This window comes from Apostichopus japonicus, chromosome 15 (assembly GCF_037975245.1).
Source record: "Apostichopus japonicus isolate 1M-3 chromosome 15, ASM3797524v1, whole genome shotgun sequence".
NCBI classification, from domain to species: domain Eukaryota; kingdom Metazoa; phylum Echinodermata; class Holothuroidea; order Aspidochirotida; family Stichopodidae; genus Apostichopus; species Apostichopus japonicus.
Genome location: NC_092575.1, coordinates 1,447,191 through 1,462,315, shown reverse-complemented (window position 1 = coordinate 1,462,315; position 15,125 = coordinate 1,447,191). Strand labels below are relative to the sequence as shown.

General features: G+C 36.7%; 2 protein-coding genes across 2 annotated transcripts; both read left to right on the top strand.

The window, feature by feature from the left end:
* Positions 1–482: 482 nt before the first annotated feature.
* Positions 483–4,223, top strand: LOC139980989 (uncharacterized). Its single transcript, XM_071993072.1, has 2 exons — positions 483–923; positions 1,661–4,223. The coding sequence occupies exons 1-2, from the start codon at positions 909–911 to the stop codon at positions 2,669–2,671; spliced, it is 1,026 nt and encodes a 341-aa protein (XP_071849173.1). The 5' UTR covers positions 483–908; the 3' UTR covers positions 2,672–4,223.
* A 180-nt stretch (positions 4,224–4,403) lies between these two features.
* LOC139980988 (RING finger and transmembrane domain-containing protein 2-like) lies at positions 4,404–14,478 on the top strand. The gene is made up of 9 exons (XM_071993071.1): positions 4,404–4,590; positions 6,366–6,734; positions 8,307–8,383; positions 8,932–9,032; positions 9,823–9,976; positions 10,483–10,629; positions 10,885–10,950; positions 11,655–11,747; positions 12,764–14,478. Exons 2-9 carry the CDS (start codon positions 6,383–6,385, stop codon positions 12,893–12,895), a joined length of 1,122 nt encoding a protein of 373 aa, XP_071849172.1. The 5' UTR covers positions 4,404–4,590; positions 6,366–6,382; the 3' UTR covers positions 12,896–14,478.
* Positions 14,479–15,125: the final 647 nt, after the last annotated feature.

Below are 15,125 nucleotides of genomic sequence, written 5' to 3'. Positions count from 1 at the left end.
ACCGATTGGCGCCGAGAAACCAGGATTTTGTTACTGATAAATCTGGATTCTCCAATAAAACTTGGAATATCAACCGAAAATTCAAGATTTCCAATTTGTAACCCAGGTTTATCAAAATTATTTAGATAAACCTGAATATTGGCAACTGAATTTCCAGGTTTATAGGCGACAATCCAGGATTATCGAGGATAAACCTGGATGATCAGTAAAAAACCCTAAATTGTCAACAAAAAAAAACCTTGAACTCTGGATTATCAACCAAAAAACTGGGTTTTTCGATTTATTAGGCATTGTCATATCCGTGCCTTGCTGCTGTCCTCCATTGATTTATCGATACTTTGTAAGGCTACTGCTGCATCAAATTTTACATTAGCAGAAAATCAGGAAACGTTAAGACACTGAGTATTTTCAGTATCATGGTGGAGCATATGACAAATCTATTTTAATTTGTTATAACATGATTTAAGATGGATAGAGCATTAAAAATTTACACTTCGTGCCGTAGAAGTGAATTTGTTTTTTAAATTATTCGTTATTCTGATGTCAAGACACCTTTTTGTTCAAGGAACTTTTAAATTACTAATTTGACTATGGTTAGTGATATATCTATTCGAAGTTGACATTCATGACCCATTAATTATGCAAATAGGTACTTCACAAGCTACGTAGTTTAGCACAAGTGCATTGGGCAATTCTTAGTACTTACTAAACTTCATGTGAAACAACGATGAAACGGATATCTCAAGCAATCAGTTATTTATTTTCAAGCAAAAATGTTATTCATCCCACTGTAGCGTCCAAGATTAAGAGATAAAGCTGTAGTGAACCGCTTGAACCGTTCATGCCGGTGTACCTAACCAGGCTGAGTTTCCAGACTGTTCACGTGAAGAGATACGAAACCTGACAATATGGTACAACTGAAGGTATAGTTTCATTTTCATTTTTTACTAAAGATGAACATGGTTCGTTCCTTTCCCTTCGTTATATATATATATATATATATTTATATTTATAAATATATATATATTTATATATATATATATATATATATATATTTATATATATATATATATATATATATATTTATATATATATATATATATATATTTATATATATATGTATATATATATATATATACTGGCATACAATATTATCTATTAATGCAGTTCTCTTGATGTATGAGACATTCATTTTACCGTCTTAAAGCCAAAATTTATTTGAATACCAACAATTGCTTGGTTTAAACTTATTACTGTGAAATTGTCTCTTGGGATTTTGTAATTATTGTTCCCTAGATAGTCATATATAGCGTCGAGAGAATCTTGTGTTCCTAATTTGATATAAACGACACAAGCTGAACGTTGGAGAACTATATGTGTTTTTACACCCAAAAGAATTTCATATAGATTACTTATAAGTATAGATTTGTATTGTTTTATTTAAAGTGTACAATAAATAATTCTACCTTCATTATTGCTCTAACACGAACTTTATTTAAATTTTCAAGGGCAAAAAAATAAAAATAAAAATGTAAAGAATATACCATGCACAAAAGAAGGTTTCAACGACATTATAATTGAACAACTTAAAACATGGAACTATGTTTCTTCCTTTCGTAATCTAAACACTAATTCTAGGTTATTGGTTTTATATTGTTAGATGAATACATCTACTCCCGCTACCATGGAGACGATGAGTTACATAACAACGATGGTCCTTACAACCTTAGAGAACGGTCTGCCGGTCTCTGAAACGCCGTCAGTTTTCACTAAGGAGCAAGAGAGGCTTCGGGGTTACATGGTGCTACTACGCTTATTGATAGCTATATTCGCTGTTTTGACGAATATTACGGTCATCTGGTTGCAAATTAAATACAATTTATTTCGGAAAACCACATACTTTTTCGGTTTATTCGTTAACATCTCAGACCTTGCTTTCAGCGCATGCGTCATAGTCGAGTGTTTTTGTCACTTTCAATGCGGACGTTCACCGATTATGCTGTACGCTGCACTAGTGACTATTGCGCAACATTCACTTGTGTGTATGTGCGGTGTGGCTATCGATAGGTATCTGGCGCTTTGTGCAATACCGCTAACTTATAAACAAGTGGTTAACCTAAAGAAATACATGGCAGCCATTTTCATTTCTTTAACAGTATTGGTATGTTTGAACTTTCTTTTATTCAAATATCTGGTCACTAGTTATATTGCGGTCGTAATTAAGTGGGTGCCATGTATAATAACAGGTTCCCTCTTACCAGTAGCTAGTATCTACTTTGCCATTGGTACTTCCCTCTCAAAATCTTATAACCACCTCAACTTACCAACTCAAATCAAAATTAGGAGAATCCGACGCACCCGTGCAATCATGCTGACATTTTACTCCGTGCTTTTCACTAACATTATCACATATATGCCTACCTGTGTAGTTGCGGTTTTTCTTTGGTCTCAACCAACGCTAATTAAGCCGTATGAGGATCTATTCGTGAATGTGTTGATTTCAAATGTAACTTATAACTTTTCTATGCTAAATTATGTCATCAACCCTGTCATATATGTAAAGCTAATCTTGATAAAGAATATTACGTGTCCATTCTGTGGTGAGAAACCAAAGGAAATATCACTCACAAGAGACGCGGAGTTATATACCGGTGCTCAGATTGTAAAATGATCACACCATAACCAGAATCATATTTATACCATCTGGGTCATGAGTCCTGAATGGAGGACTTGCATTTTTGTTTAAATTATAATAACTCAACCCAACAGTGGCGGAGCGTCCATACAGTCAGGGGGGCGGATGCCCCCCCCCCCCCCTGACGGACTCAAATGGACTGCTGGTGCCGTTTTCAGCTCTTTACCACTTTTTACTTATTCGCGATTATTGACTTTTTTATTGTGCTCTCATCTACTTATTGACATTTGTCACATTTTGTTGGTGTAATTTGGCGATGACACCTATTTATTCTTCGTTTATCTGCAAATTAGCCAGGCCCGGAAAGGGTCATTTCCGGCGATCTAGGGAGTATCTTTACTCAACAATTTTCTGTACGCTACGCGCCAACCAGTGGTGGCGCTCCGCTTAGATAGTGTCGAAAGCGCCCCTACAGACCATTATCGCCCCTCCTGACCAATACCCCTAGCTCCGCCACTGCAACCAAAAAATGTTCTCTGAGCTTGATACAATGACAACTGAAAACTGTTGGAAGCCTTTCAGCACTATATGTGTACTTGGCAAAATGATTTGTAAAGTATTGTAAATGACTCATTAGAGTGTGAAAGTGAGTTTGAGGTTTGAAGTCAACTTTATAGTTTAAAAGTTTATGGATCAGAATACATACTAATGTTTATAAACTTTACAACCTCTTTAGTGAAAGTTTGAACCGTTTCCAATCCAAGGTTGAAACAGTCGTGCAGGAAACCAAAACGGTTGGTTTGACAGTATGCATCTATGATATCACACCTGCTTACTTCATTGGTTAAGTTTGGAATACATGAAATTTACATTGAATGCATGGAAATGAAACCATTTAACTACAACCACTGTGCCAAATATATGAAATGCATTCTTATGCAGAGTCACGTTAGAGTACTTCCTCCAAAGAAAAGAAAATAAATTGTACGAAATGGATTTCATGTACTTTATATTAAAACTTGAAAGTTATGTTGATATCACGACATATATATGTAATGCGGTAAACTCCCTGAATTATTTAGCAAACTATTTTGGCATAATTTTATTAACATGTATTATATTATATACATAAATATGACTAATTATAAATATCGATTTACGGTTTTGTTGATAGCGCGCACGTACGTTCACATATCTGGATATTACTAAATGTACGTCGCCATCATGATTTTGTTTTAGTTATGGCTGTATAGTTTATCACTTGATTCCCTATTTTATTATGCTATTGCCGATTCATCATTAATTAGAGGAGAAGAGAAAATAAATCCTCGTGAAATCAACTTCAACTTTACAACGTCTATGAGTGGAGTGATCACTTCGTTAATTTATAGACTGATTAGCCAAACTCTTAATCGAGCCCCAGTGCGAGATTCGTAGGCTAACAGCGATAATATGTCAATATCTTTGCTGATATGAGCCTGAAAGAGCGTTCAGTACAACCCTGTGAATCTATATAAGTTGTAGGAGGAGCTGGGAACAAATAGCCCAGAATTAAAACCTCACTCCATTGCGTAATTCTGACTGGACGTTTAGTATGTGGGTATCTACTTCTTACAACAAATTCCCCATTTTGTGCGTACAATTTGGTGGCAAAATGAAGGTTTCGCAACTTGATCTACGGCGTTCGACTTTGTGTTGGGAAATTCACTTGCTACGTAATGACACACTTAAACTTACCGAAGTCGATTACGTAATTTGTGACAAACTTCATATAGGCTAACTTATAAGGCAGTGCAGCGTTACAGATCCCAAGGACTTACCCAGTTTTGACCGCTGAAAAGTTACAGTGAGACAAGCAACGGTCACGACCGTGGCTTCGTTTGTTCGGCTATGTTTTAATAATTCCAGTTGAGCTGTTACCTACCTATCCATCCCATCTTACATTCTTAATCTTGGTAAGTTAATGTTTATCGACAAATTATGTGGTTAGGCTACGGTAGGAACAAACTTACTGTACTAGCCTAGGCTATGATTTACGTAATGCGTAACGTTGTGCCTGCTTCACGTAGCCTGGCCTTAAGTCTACTGTATCGGTGTCTAGGCATTCAGGAACAACTAGTTTAGTAGAAAAATATAATCAGGAGGGACAATCAAGTCTCCATCAATGACCCTTTGGGAGAAAAAGAAAAATAAACGATGACATAAAAAAATCAGACCCGATCATAATGCTATCACGGTGCGTTTAATTATCAAAGTGGCTATTATTACCACTAGTCGTAAGAATAATTTATAAATACGCATGCGCAGTTGCTTTAACATGGCTATTTTTACGACTAGGAGTACTATTTTAACAACTAGGAGTAACAATAATTTCAGGTTAGGGTTAGGGTTACCCCTACTACATGCGCATTTGCTTTATTTACTTTACTGCGCTTGAATTCGCCGATGTCGTAAGAATAGTTTATAAATAATTGTTACGACTAGTCGTAAGAACAGCCACGGCCTTTAATTATGTTGCACTTAAGACGTTGATTTGAATTTGAGCCAAATTAATTTTCCTCATCCTTGTAAGGTCTTTTGCAAATTGTTAACAAGAACTTGGCCTTCATACACATCTGTATTATATGTATTGACAAATTATTGATGAAATGCCTACAGGTGGGTAGGCTAACTAGGTCTAGCTTCTAGGCCTTTCTTTGGTTATAATGGCCCTGTATCACTTTTATCACGCATACAGTTTCTGTAAAAGGTTATGTATGGAGTGCAGCTAATAACATATAGTTATGTGAAAAGTCTTTGTAGTTTCAGATACTGTATTTGTTGCTAAATGTGAAACCAGTTGGTTGAAAACAATTCCTTTTTCTGTAGCCAGTGAAGACGAAGCTCCTTGCAGTGCTTGAAGTTTGGACCGTTGTCAACATTGCCCTTACAGTAGTGTGTAGATATATTTACAAATTGGCTTATCATACGTTTATATACACATAGAAATTGTTACAATCGGCCATTTTGTCGTGTTTACGTTTTTAAGAAAGATTCATATTGTGCATAAATATATATCAGTCCATTTAGATGTTAGTGATTGACATAAAGAGGAGTCAAGGACTCGAATCAAAGGTGGCATTTAAGTGAAGGCAATCAGTTAGAACAATGAGGAATGATATAATGGCCTCTTTGAGGAACGGAGTATACTGCCAAATCTGCTCACTTTAAGTAATTTATGTTCCACGCACTATTAACATGCCTGGCTAAGCTGGCTTATGAAATTTTCTTGATCGATAACTTACAAAAACTTGATCTTCATACTTAAAACACACAGCTCATTAAGTGCGATTCACTTAAAGTCTGTATTATGGTAAACCTACATTGTTGTGTGTGATCAATGAAAGGCAGTGTTTCAGGGCTCCAGAACTGCACATATTTAGAAGCATTGTGTAGTAGCTCTACATGTAGCCTTATCTGCAATTCAGCATTCATGAATAACCTGCATTTAGATTTCCACATATATGTGGTTGAATGGCTCTAAATGTATACAAAGTTTTTCTATGAGGTTTCTAATGTTTACAGCATTTGTATGGACTGTACTACCTGTACAGTATATTGTTTGCTCTCCTTGAGTGAATTTACTCAGGCTTTAGACCAGCAAGGAATAGTTTAGATCTTATGGTCTTGTTTACTCAATCTGTTATCAGACTGGTCATTGGATTGAACTTGTTTTTGTAAATATCTACAGCCAGCAGCTTGGAGGTCATGGCTACCCATGACGGCTCGGATCCTACAATAAGTGACCGTCTAAATACCGTGTTGGAGAGCTTCATTCCAGGATTGTCAACCATGGAGGATCCGATATTACCCGGGCCAAGAGATAATAGAGGGCGCCAGAGGGCAGAAGAGGTAATCATCAATATGGACAACGAACCGCAACAATCAGAGAGAAACAGCAGTGCTACAGCCGGGGCTAGCAATACCAACCCCCAGCAGGATGAAGAGGCTGTAGGAGGGGGCTTATTTGACATGAGGATAATTCATACCATGTCCGACAGCAAGCTCATCATTTTCGCCTTAATTCTGTTGGCAAAAGTCCTCTATGATCACGGTCTTGGTGAGTATTGAACAGTAATATTTCCTTCCCCAAACTCTACCTTAATCTCCCATGCCCTCTACTCCCCTCCCCTCCCCCATACACACACACTTCACACACTTGTACTGAACTATTTAATCCTCTATATATTCTTGATGGGTACCAGTCAAGGGAGGGGAGTGGGTGGGGGGGATGTCATCTGTTGATCTAAGGACTGTGGCTTGGGGAAGGTTAAGAGGAGGGCATTGATCTGAGTAAATAGGTTGCATTTCAGAATCAAACCTTAATCTAATGGTGAACCGTAGCAGGTTAAACTTTATTAAGTTGTTAGTTAATGAAGATAGTCGGTTCTGTGTATTATGGCTCTGTTGATGGACTAAAAGTAAACTCCTCAAGGCAACGATAACCTCTGGATTAGCAATTTAATTTATATCCAATCAAATTTCTTGTTTGCAACCACTTCTGTGGTCAGATTAATTATTAATACTAAACTGTAATTTAGCTTTTAAACTTGAATTTTTCCATTTGAGATGTGTGGCTCACAGTGTGGACTACTAGCTTACCAAGTTACCATAATGTGTAAGAATATAAGGGCTGGAGTTTTATTCATTTTCTGTCTGTTGTGGTATGCGCTGAATTATTGGAGAACTTTCAAGTGTAAGTTTCAAGTAACTATCAAACTATGATTAGTATGCAAGAGTTTTCTGTAGAAAGATGTTCAATGTTCTAGGCTAGGCTCTATCCTAGCGATAGCAGGCACATATTTTGCACATTGAATTTAAACTACACCGCAATCAACACTATCTTTCAGACATCCAACTAATGTGAACCAGGCTAGGAATGAAGTAATTGGAAACACGTTGAAGAAATAAATACTTTTAGCAATCGTAAAGATTAATACCTTAAGAATTTGCGGTTATGTGCAATAATCACACTTTGCTAGGACTGAATGTTGCACTGCACAACTAGCATATTACTGACAAGTAAATGCATGAATGATCTAACGGGAGCAGGTGCTTGCCGATTTTTAACACAGCACTGTTCTTTTGTAGCATTGTGAGAACTTTTACTTTTGCGATATTTGCTGAAAAACTACCTTAGTGTTGTTTTGATAGGTAAGGCTATTTTTCCAAAGTCCGATTATGTGTAGTGGTAGCTTGTAGTCGAGTAATCGCCACTTGGGTGTAATCGCTACTACTGGCGATTAATCAAATGCGACTGTCAGCACTATCTTACAGTACACTGCTATATAATTACATAATACATTCATTATGTATATTAAAGGATTTATATTGCATTTTAATACAGTATTCACATTGAAGTATATATATAAACATTGGGTCATACATGTATGAAACTTACACAAATTGTATGAATCATAGAAAACAACACCTGAACTGTATACTGTTGATGTTTTGTTATTACTTTCTGGAATATTTTGTTCTTTTGTGTAATAAATGATCTGTTGCCAGTTATTGCTTAAACAACAGTAAAATGTTATTCATTAGTTTGTGGGTGAGAGAAAACTGAACATTTTAAAATACATCTCTCTAATTTTTAATTTTTTTAATGTTTTTTTTGTAATTCCGTCAGGTTTACTTGTCTTTGTTGGACTCACCGGAACATTCGGTCATCACAACGTAACGCTGAAGAGACAAGTTTCTCTGAAGGTAGGTCCTCAATTACCTAAAGTTTGTTTCTCATTTACCTCAATGTTGGAAATTGCCTATCTGTTGTATTGAAGTATTCTATCGCAAGTAGGCCCCATATATGTAGAAAACTGCCCAAAGTATATATTTCAAGTGTTTCCTTTCAGCTATTTAGCAACTTGAAATTCATACTGTCCACAACGCTCAACAGGGTTTTGAAAGCCTCCTCGAGGCCGGCAGAAAATTTTCTTGTCGACCACAGAGAGCCGTAGTACCCCACCATCCAACTTGTGGCCTACTGTACATACTGGATGGCAATGCAGTGTTGTGGGGCAAAAACTTAACTTTATAAACATCAAAACCACCTTGTGTTTGAATTTCATGCCATGCTGTACAGTACTACCATAACAGATATCTTATCATAGCTCGTTATTTAATTAGTTCATCGACAGTGCAAGAAGGAATCCCTGTCTTTCTTTCAAAAGGAATGTCATCTCTTGAGCAATATAGCAAGTTTTTTATAAAGTGTTTTTTTAAAGTAACATCTTGTCCTCTTTTTCTTTCTCCAGCATCACAGAAGAGCTCCCATGCTAGCCCTGATGCTTATCATGCTGTTTTTTAGTTCTTTCTTTGTATATTATGTATTCGAAGATCAAGAGTTGTACAAATGGTGAGTTTTTACCGTTGAATTTATCCTCTGTTAATCAAATGTTATAAACCATTAAGACTATTGAAGGAAGAAGTATTCGAACATGTCTTTTGGGACTATGGAATGTCTGCAGTGTATATCGTTATTGGAAACAGATTGTTAAAAATTCTTAGAAAGGATAATTTCCAGTATTTAATTCATCTTTAAGATCATTTTTCAATTGTATAAAGGATAATTATTATTTAAGTATTAAACCTTACATTTTTTACTTACATTACGCTGAATTTTTAGGTTTCAGCCGTAAGATAAATAATGTACCACATATTGTGACAGATGTTGGCAGAGTAGGCCTATCATCAGGTGTTCGTACGGTGGCCAGACATCCAGCGTGAGGTCGGACCGTCGAACCCCCCTCCGGCCCCCCCCAACTAGCAATGGGAATTCCATTTTTCTGTTTTGAAATTCTACAGCTACACACTTTGAAACACTACTTGTATGTGTACAGGCCTGCATACCCGCATATATACAGTACATTATGATGTGCAAACATCCAGCATATCATACAGGTTTATTTTTACTGGTTTATTTGTAGTGTGAAATTGTGAAATATGTAACCGATTTCATGGATCATGATCCTTCAGCCTTCTCTCCATGTTGATGCCATGCCAGTAGCAGACACCCTAGATGTTTGTGGGATCTTTGGGCGCAACACAGACCTGTTCCAAAACCTTTAGAACCTAAGGAAATGCTATCCTCTTCTTTGAAATGCTATCCTCATGGTTTTGATATCAATGTGTTTTGTTTTTTTCAGTTTAATATTCCAACAGCCAAAGTTTAATACCTTCGACCTGTGGACTGTTTTATGGTGCACTGGTATCACTGACTATATCCTGAAATACATTACCATCAGCATCAAATGTGTGATTGGACTATTGCCACATGCTGCCATCAGTGTAAAAAGAAAGGTGAGTTCGTAGGTTAGGTTAGATATGTGTTTACATGATCCATTATATAACTAGTTCAGTATTCAAATGTTACAACATGCTATGAATCAGTCAGTTGTTCCATAGCTGGCAGGGGTCTTCTTTAGCTTACGTTGACATTGAATGTTAGGATAGAGCTTAGGGTCTTCTGTTTGCCATCATAAGACTGTAATGTAATTACTATGAAAAGAGACATTTGTCAATGTTGAAATTTACCTATATACACATTGCGGTTGAAATTAGGCCGGCGAAAGGTTTCAATCTGGTCAGCGATCAAAGAAATATCGGACCACCAATATTGCACTAACAGGGGTTGTGGGTCCTTCAGGCATCAGGCTTGAGCACTCTAACCAGCCTACCCTGCACATTGATCACATTGATTTTAAGTCTGGGTCGTAGTTTAGGCTTTGCTAAGTTTTAACGTGCATGCACAATGAAATGTGTGTATTTGTATTCACCATTTTTTCTTGATTTTCTGCACTTTTCAGGGTCGAGCATTCCTTACCGTCGAGCAAGCCTCTCAGCTGTTTCGGATATTACCACCGATTCCTCTTTGGGTGACATACTTCAACCAAGATGTAGAGGAAACTTACATTGCAGCTTACATATTCACAATAGCCTATGTCCTGTCTAAGGTGAGTACGTATCACATACATATGTGATACATCATACAATGATATCTGACTAGGCTTACAGCCTATTCCAAATATGTGTGTCAAATGTTATTATAATTAGCTTTGTTGTATTAATTTTAATGAACACTCATAAAAAATATTTACTCCAGAAAATGTAACCGTCAGAAATCAGCACCACGATGCAATAACTTGAGAGCAGATTTCTTCTCCTTTGGCTTATAAAGTTTCCTCTTTCCTCTGTTTCTTACATTCCAGGCCTACGTCTTTTACGTCAGATTCACTTCCATGGTGGTTGCCATCAAGCAGCTCTTATCAGAAGTGGTAAGTATCGGCCCTGATTGCTAGTAAGAAAGGCCAAAAGAAGAAATCTTACACAAATACCTACGAGTTTATATTAATTCTCCAAATTTGATTGACATTCGAGATTCTGAAAGTTTGTATATACACGTGCTGGGAATAATTATTTAATAAAAGATATGAATAATTACACACAAAGTGTCATACTGATGCAAAGGGAGAGAGGGACACCAAATCAATCCCTACACAGAATTAAAACTCTAGTCGATAAAGTATTAACCCACAGACAGACTGATCCACAGGCTGAATTACTGATGTCTGTACAGTATATATGTCAAGAGATGGGTTCAGTAATTGATCCAGAGTTTATAGACAATGCTTCAATTGTACAAAACCGGGCACACCTGTTAATGAGAATATTGTACCAGCTGTTTGCATCTCCCAAGACAGCATTTTGCAATTGTTGGTATAGATATGAAGTTACCAAACTGTTTAATGACCTGGTGGGTCACAGGAGATATAAACTTGATAGAAAACTTGATAGAAAACTTGATATGAACTTGATAGCTTTTGATAGCTTTTCAGTCAAGCAAGAACAAACTATTTAGGAAATTTAGAAAATGGTAGGAAGTAAGTAACAGTTGTATAGTTGTTTTCATGGAAGGCAGCCATCTTCTTTGAGGGACTATCATGTTAAAATCATGTATGTTTGGTCTTAAATCCTGCAGCAATATGGAGTAGCTGCAACCAAGGACCAAATAGGAGATTCCTGCCCGATTTGCCAGGACGATTACACCAACCCGATCCAGCTTAACTGTAAAGTAAGTTCAACTCTTGTTTTTTGATGTTATTGTTTTAGTTTTAGTAGTTTAGTGTGTTTGGTAGAATTTGGATGCTTCTGGTGAACCATGTCTGGTTTCAAATGGCAAAAAATATTTAACAGACTTGGTTTTCCCAAAATAACCTCCCGGTCCATTTCGTTTTGAAAAGTTTGAAAAACCGCCAAAGAAGGGGATTGAAATCGTTGACTTCAGTAGTACAATTCAATGTTTGATGTCTGACAGGGAAAATATAAACAATTTTATGTTCAGGTAAAAGAGAAATAACAAAGCAAATATAGGATTATAAGATTGTTTATGTATCGATAGATGTGTGGAGTTCTAATGTTAATATTCTCTCTATACAGCCATCAGAAATCAGGGTAGATTTGGCTAAAAAAACAGCCCCATAAATGTCCTAAATTATTGAAAAGAAATCATTTGTTACTGTTGGAATCATCTAGCACTACTAAATACAAGGCTAGTTACAATATATTACTTCCCAGGACAGACACACACTCCTCCTTAATGCAATTGTTGTGTTTGCATGTAATTCTCTGGCCTATTGTGAATCAAGTTTGACTGTAAAAATAATGACAGAGGCCCACAGGATCTTAAATTACACTGCGCAGGCAATGAATCTGTGACTCCACCGTTAGCCAGGGCCATTAACCTTGATGGAGCCATGATACCCCCTTAATATCTCCCCCCCCCCACCCCCACCCCTTCCAACCATAGCAAACCTAACCTTTATATTATATGTGTATGGTCAGTATGAAGTCAATGAACCAATCCCCTTGCAGGGTCATGTCTAACTTAAGTTTGCTACCAAGGCCACACTATGAAACTTGCTATTGGTTCTGCTTTTTGCCACAATAGAGATGCGAACTACAAATTGGTAACAATTGTTTTTCATTTCCCTTGCCTTTGGTGGTAACTCTGGAATGTCCTCTCAGCATTTGGTTTGCAGTTAGTTTTCTCTGGCATTGCCTGTCTTCATACTTTGTTTTTACTTTCAGCATGTCTTCTGCGAGGATTGCGTGGGTCTATGGTTTGACAGAGAACGCACCTGTCCTATGTGCAGGGCCAAGATAGCGGACAATCCCGCCTGGAGGGACGGTTCCACCTCACTCTTCATACAATTCTTCTGAATGGTTGGATCCTTTCATTCAGCGAACAAAATAGTCGGCAAACAACGCAGTGTTGTAACAACATAAGTAAAGGATCAATGCATAAACATGACATAAATGCATAAACATGACATAAATGCATAAACATGACTCCATCTGGAACTATCATACCTGGACATACTCAGACATTTATCACATACTGGTATTACACTGTAGTTGACAGTCATATATGTAAATGTGATGCTTGTGTTACACAATGTACATGTTACATACTGTGTTACAAGTTATGTAATACACTCTATGTAAGAACCTGCGACCTATAAACCCACTGCTTGGTGTGATATGCAAAGTGTTCAGGTTGATCAACGCAGTCTGTGAACACATTGGAGCATAGGACTTATACATTGCCCATACCATCTGCAAATATGATTTTTTTATACCTTTATATGTAATAATAAACTGTGTAAAACCACTCGAGCAGTACGTTCCGTGTCCTGCATTTGGCACATATTCTTCTTCAGACTGATAAACCGAAAAATGCTAGCATGTAGAAATTGTCATTCTGGTTGACCAGCACAATTTGGCCAAAAGTTTGTCACATCTGGATTTATGTTCTAGTATTGCAATACAGTGCCTGTAACAGCTGCTATGAAGTTTTTGTGGTGTCACTCTCTCTTGTACTTTGCTGGGGTCTTTTTGTGTTGTGTATCGACGTCTAGTGTCTCACAAAAGTTTGGAAAATTAAGTTCTTCACCTGAAGAAAGAGGGTATGACATCCAGATGTTATACTGAAATTGAAAAAATTGTGTATTGACTTTGTTGAATGTGATAATTGGTATTGGGAAATACTTGCATAATTAAAACTTATTAAAAAAAACTATTCTATATGCAGAACTGAAAGTGGGTAACAAACATGCAAGCTAAAATTTCAACTGTCTTCCATCTTGTTACCTATTTGTTTTGATTTAATAAGTTTTTTGTGTTTTTTTAAACGATGGGAAAGAAACATATTTAGTCTTGTTGATAATCTCCCTTTGAATTATATTATAAGTACAGATTATCGGTGAGGAAACAATTTGCAGTTAATTGTCTTAAATTTATGTATATATGAAGTATATTTTCTTTAGAGTTTGTACTTGTCATCCAATATCAAGTTGAAACTTACTTTTTGTGGCTGCCATTGCTTTTTGTTGTTCAAGGAATATTTCTGTAATCATATTCCTAGAAGTTAAATATCACTTTTGTTACCAGAAGTGACTTCTCAGCAGGCAGTATTAATGCTCCATTTATGGTAATTCAGCATGCTGTATCAGTGTAGCCCTAAGTAGTCATCGATAGGGGGGGGGAGTTTGGTTGGAAATGCAACTGTGAAATGTGGGCAATATACTGCTAATATTTGTGCTTTATCACAAACAGATTTCTCGGTCTAGTAATTTCCATCAACGAGTTGTTTTCAGACGTAAGATGTCTTGTAATGACATTTTATACTTAGATCTTTCCTTTCATTTTGATGTGTAAATATCCTTTATATTATTTCCATGTTCACTGTTAGGATTGATTAAATTAAATGTCCTGTATTTTTTCTTGTGACATGCAAAAAGGAATGTGTTTTGTGCCATTCATTTTTTTTCCTTTTCAAATTTTCAACTGTTCAAACAACAAAATGGTGTTTCTCTCCTTCTCAAGACAAATGGATTTTCCACCACAGCCTAACAGATCTTGTGAAAGTACTATAATAGAATAATTGGAGCCTCTCGTCAGTATTGGCACCCCCCCCCCTCACCTCACCCCCAACACCTTCATAGATCTCAAAGAGCACAACAGTAGACTATATTCGAGACGCAATCCTAGAACATTTATGAATAACAAACATTTAAAGGTTTGTGACTGCTTTGTTCTTCATAAATGTTTTTCGGTTATGTATTGTTCCTCGGAAGTTGTATGCTGAGCGATAGTGGCGATAAAAGAGGGCGCCCGAGACATCTTGCCAGTGATACGTGATTTCAAAGCAGTCAAATCAAACCTTTGTTATTCATTAATGTTTCCCGGTTTTGTGTTGTTCCTCGGAAGTTGTATGCTAAGCGATAGAAGCGCTCAATGTTTTAATCGTAATTTGTTCTTCAAAAATGGAACGGAGGGTGATAACATACTGCCCGATACTGTTGCATTAACTGGTTGTATGAGTTTTAGATCTCATGGCTTAAAAATTTAATTTTGGGAAATACATGGGCGTCTGCAGAAAAAATATCAG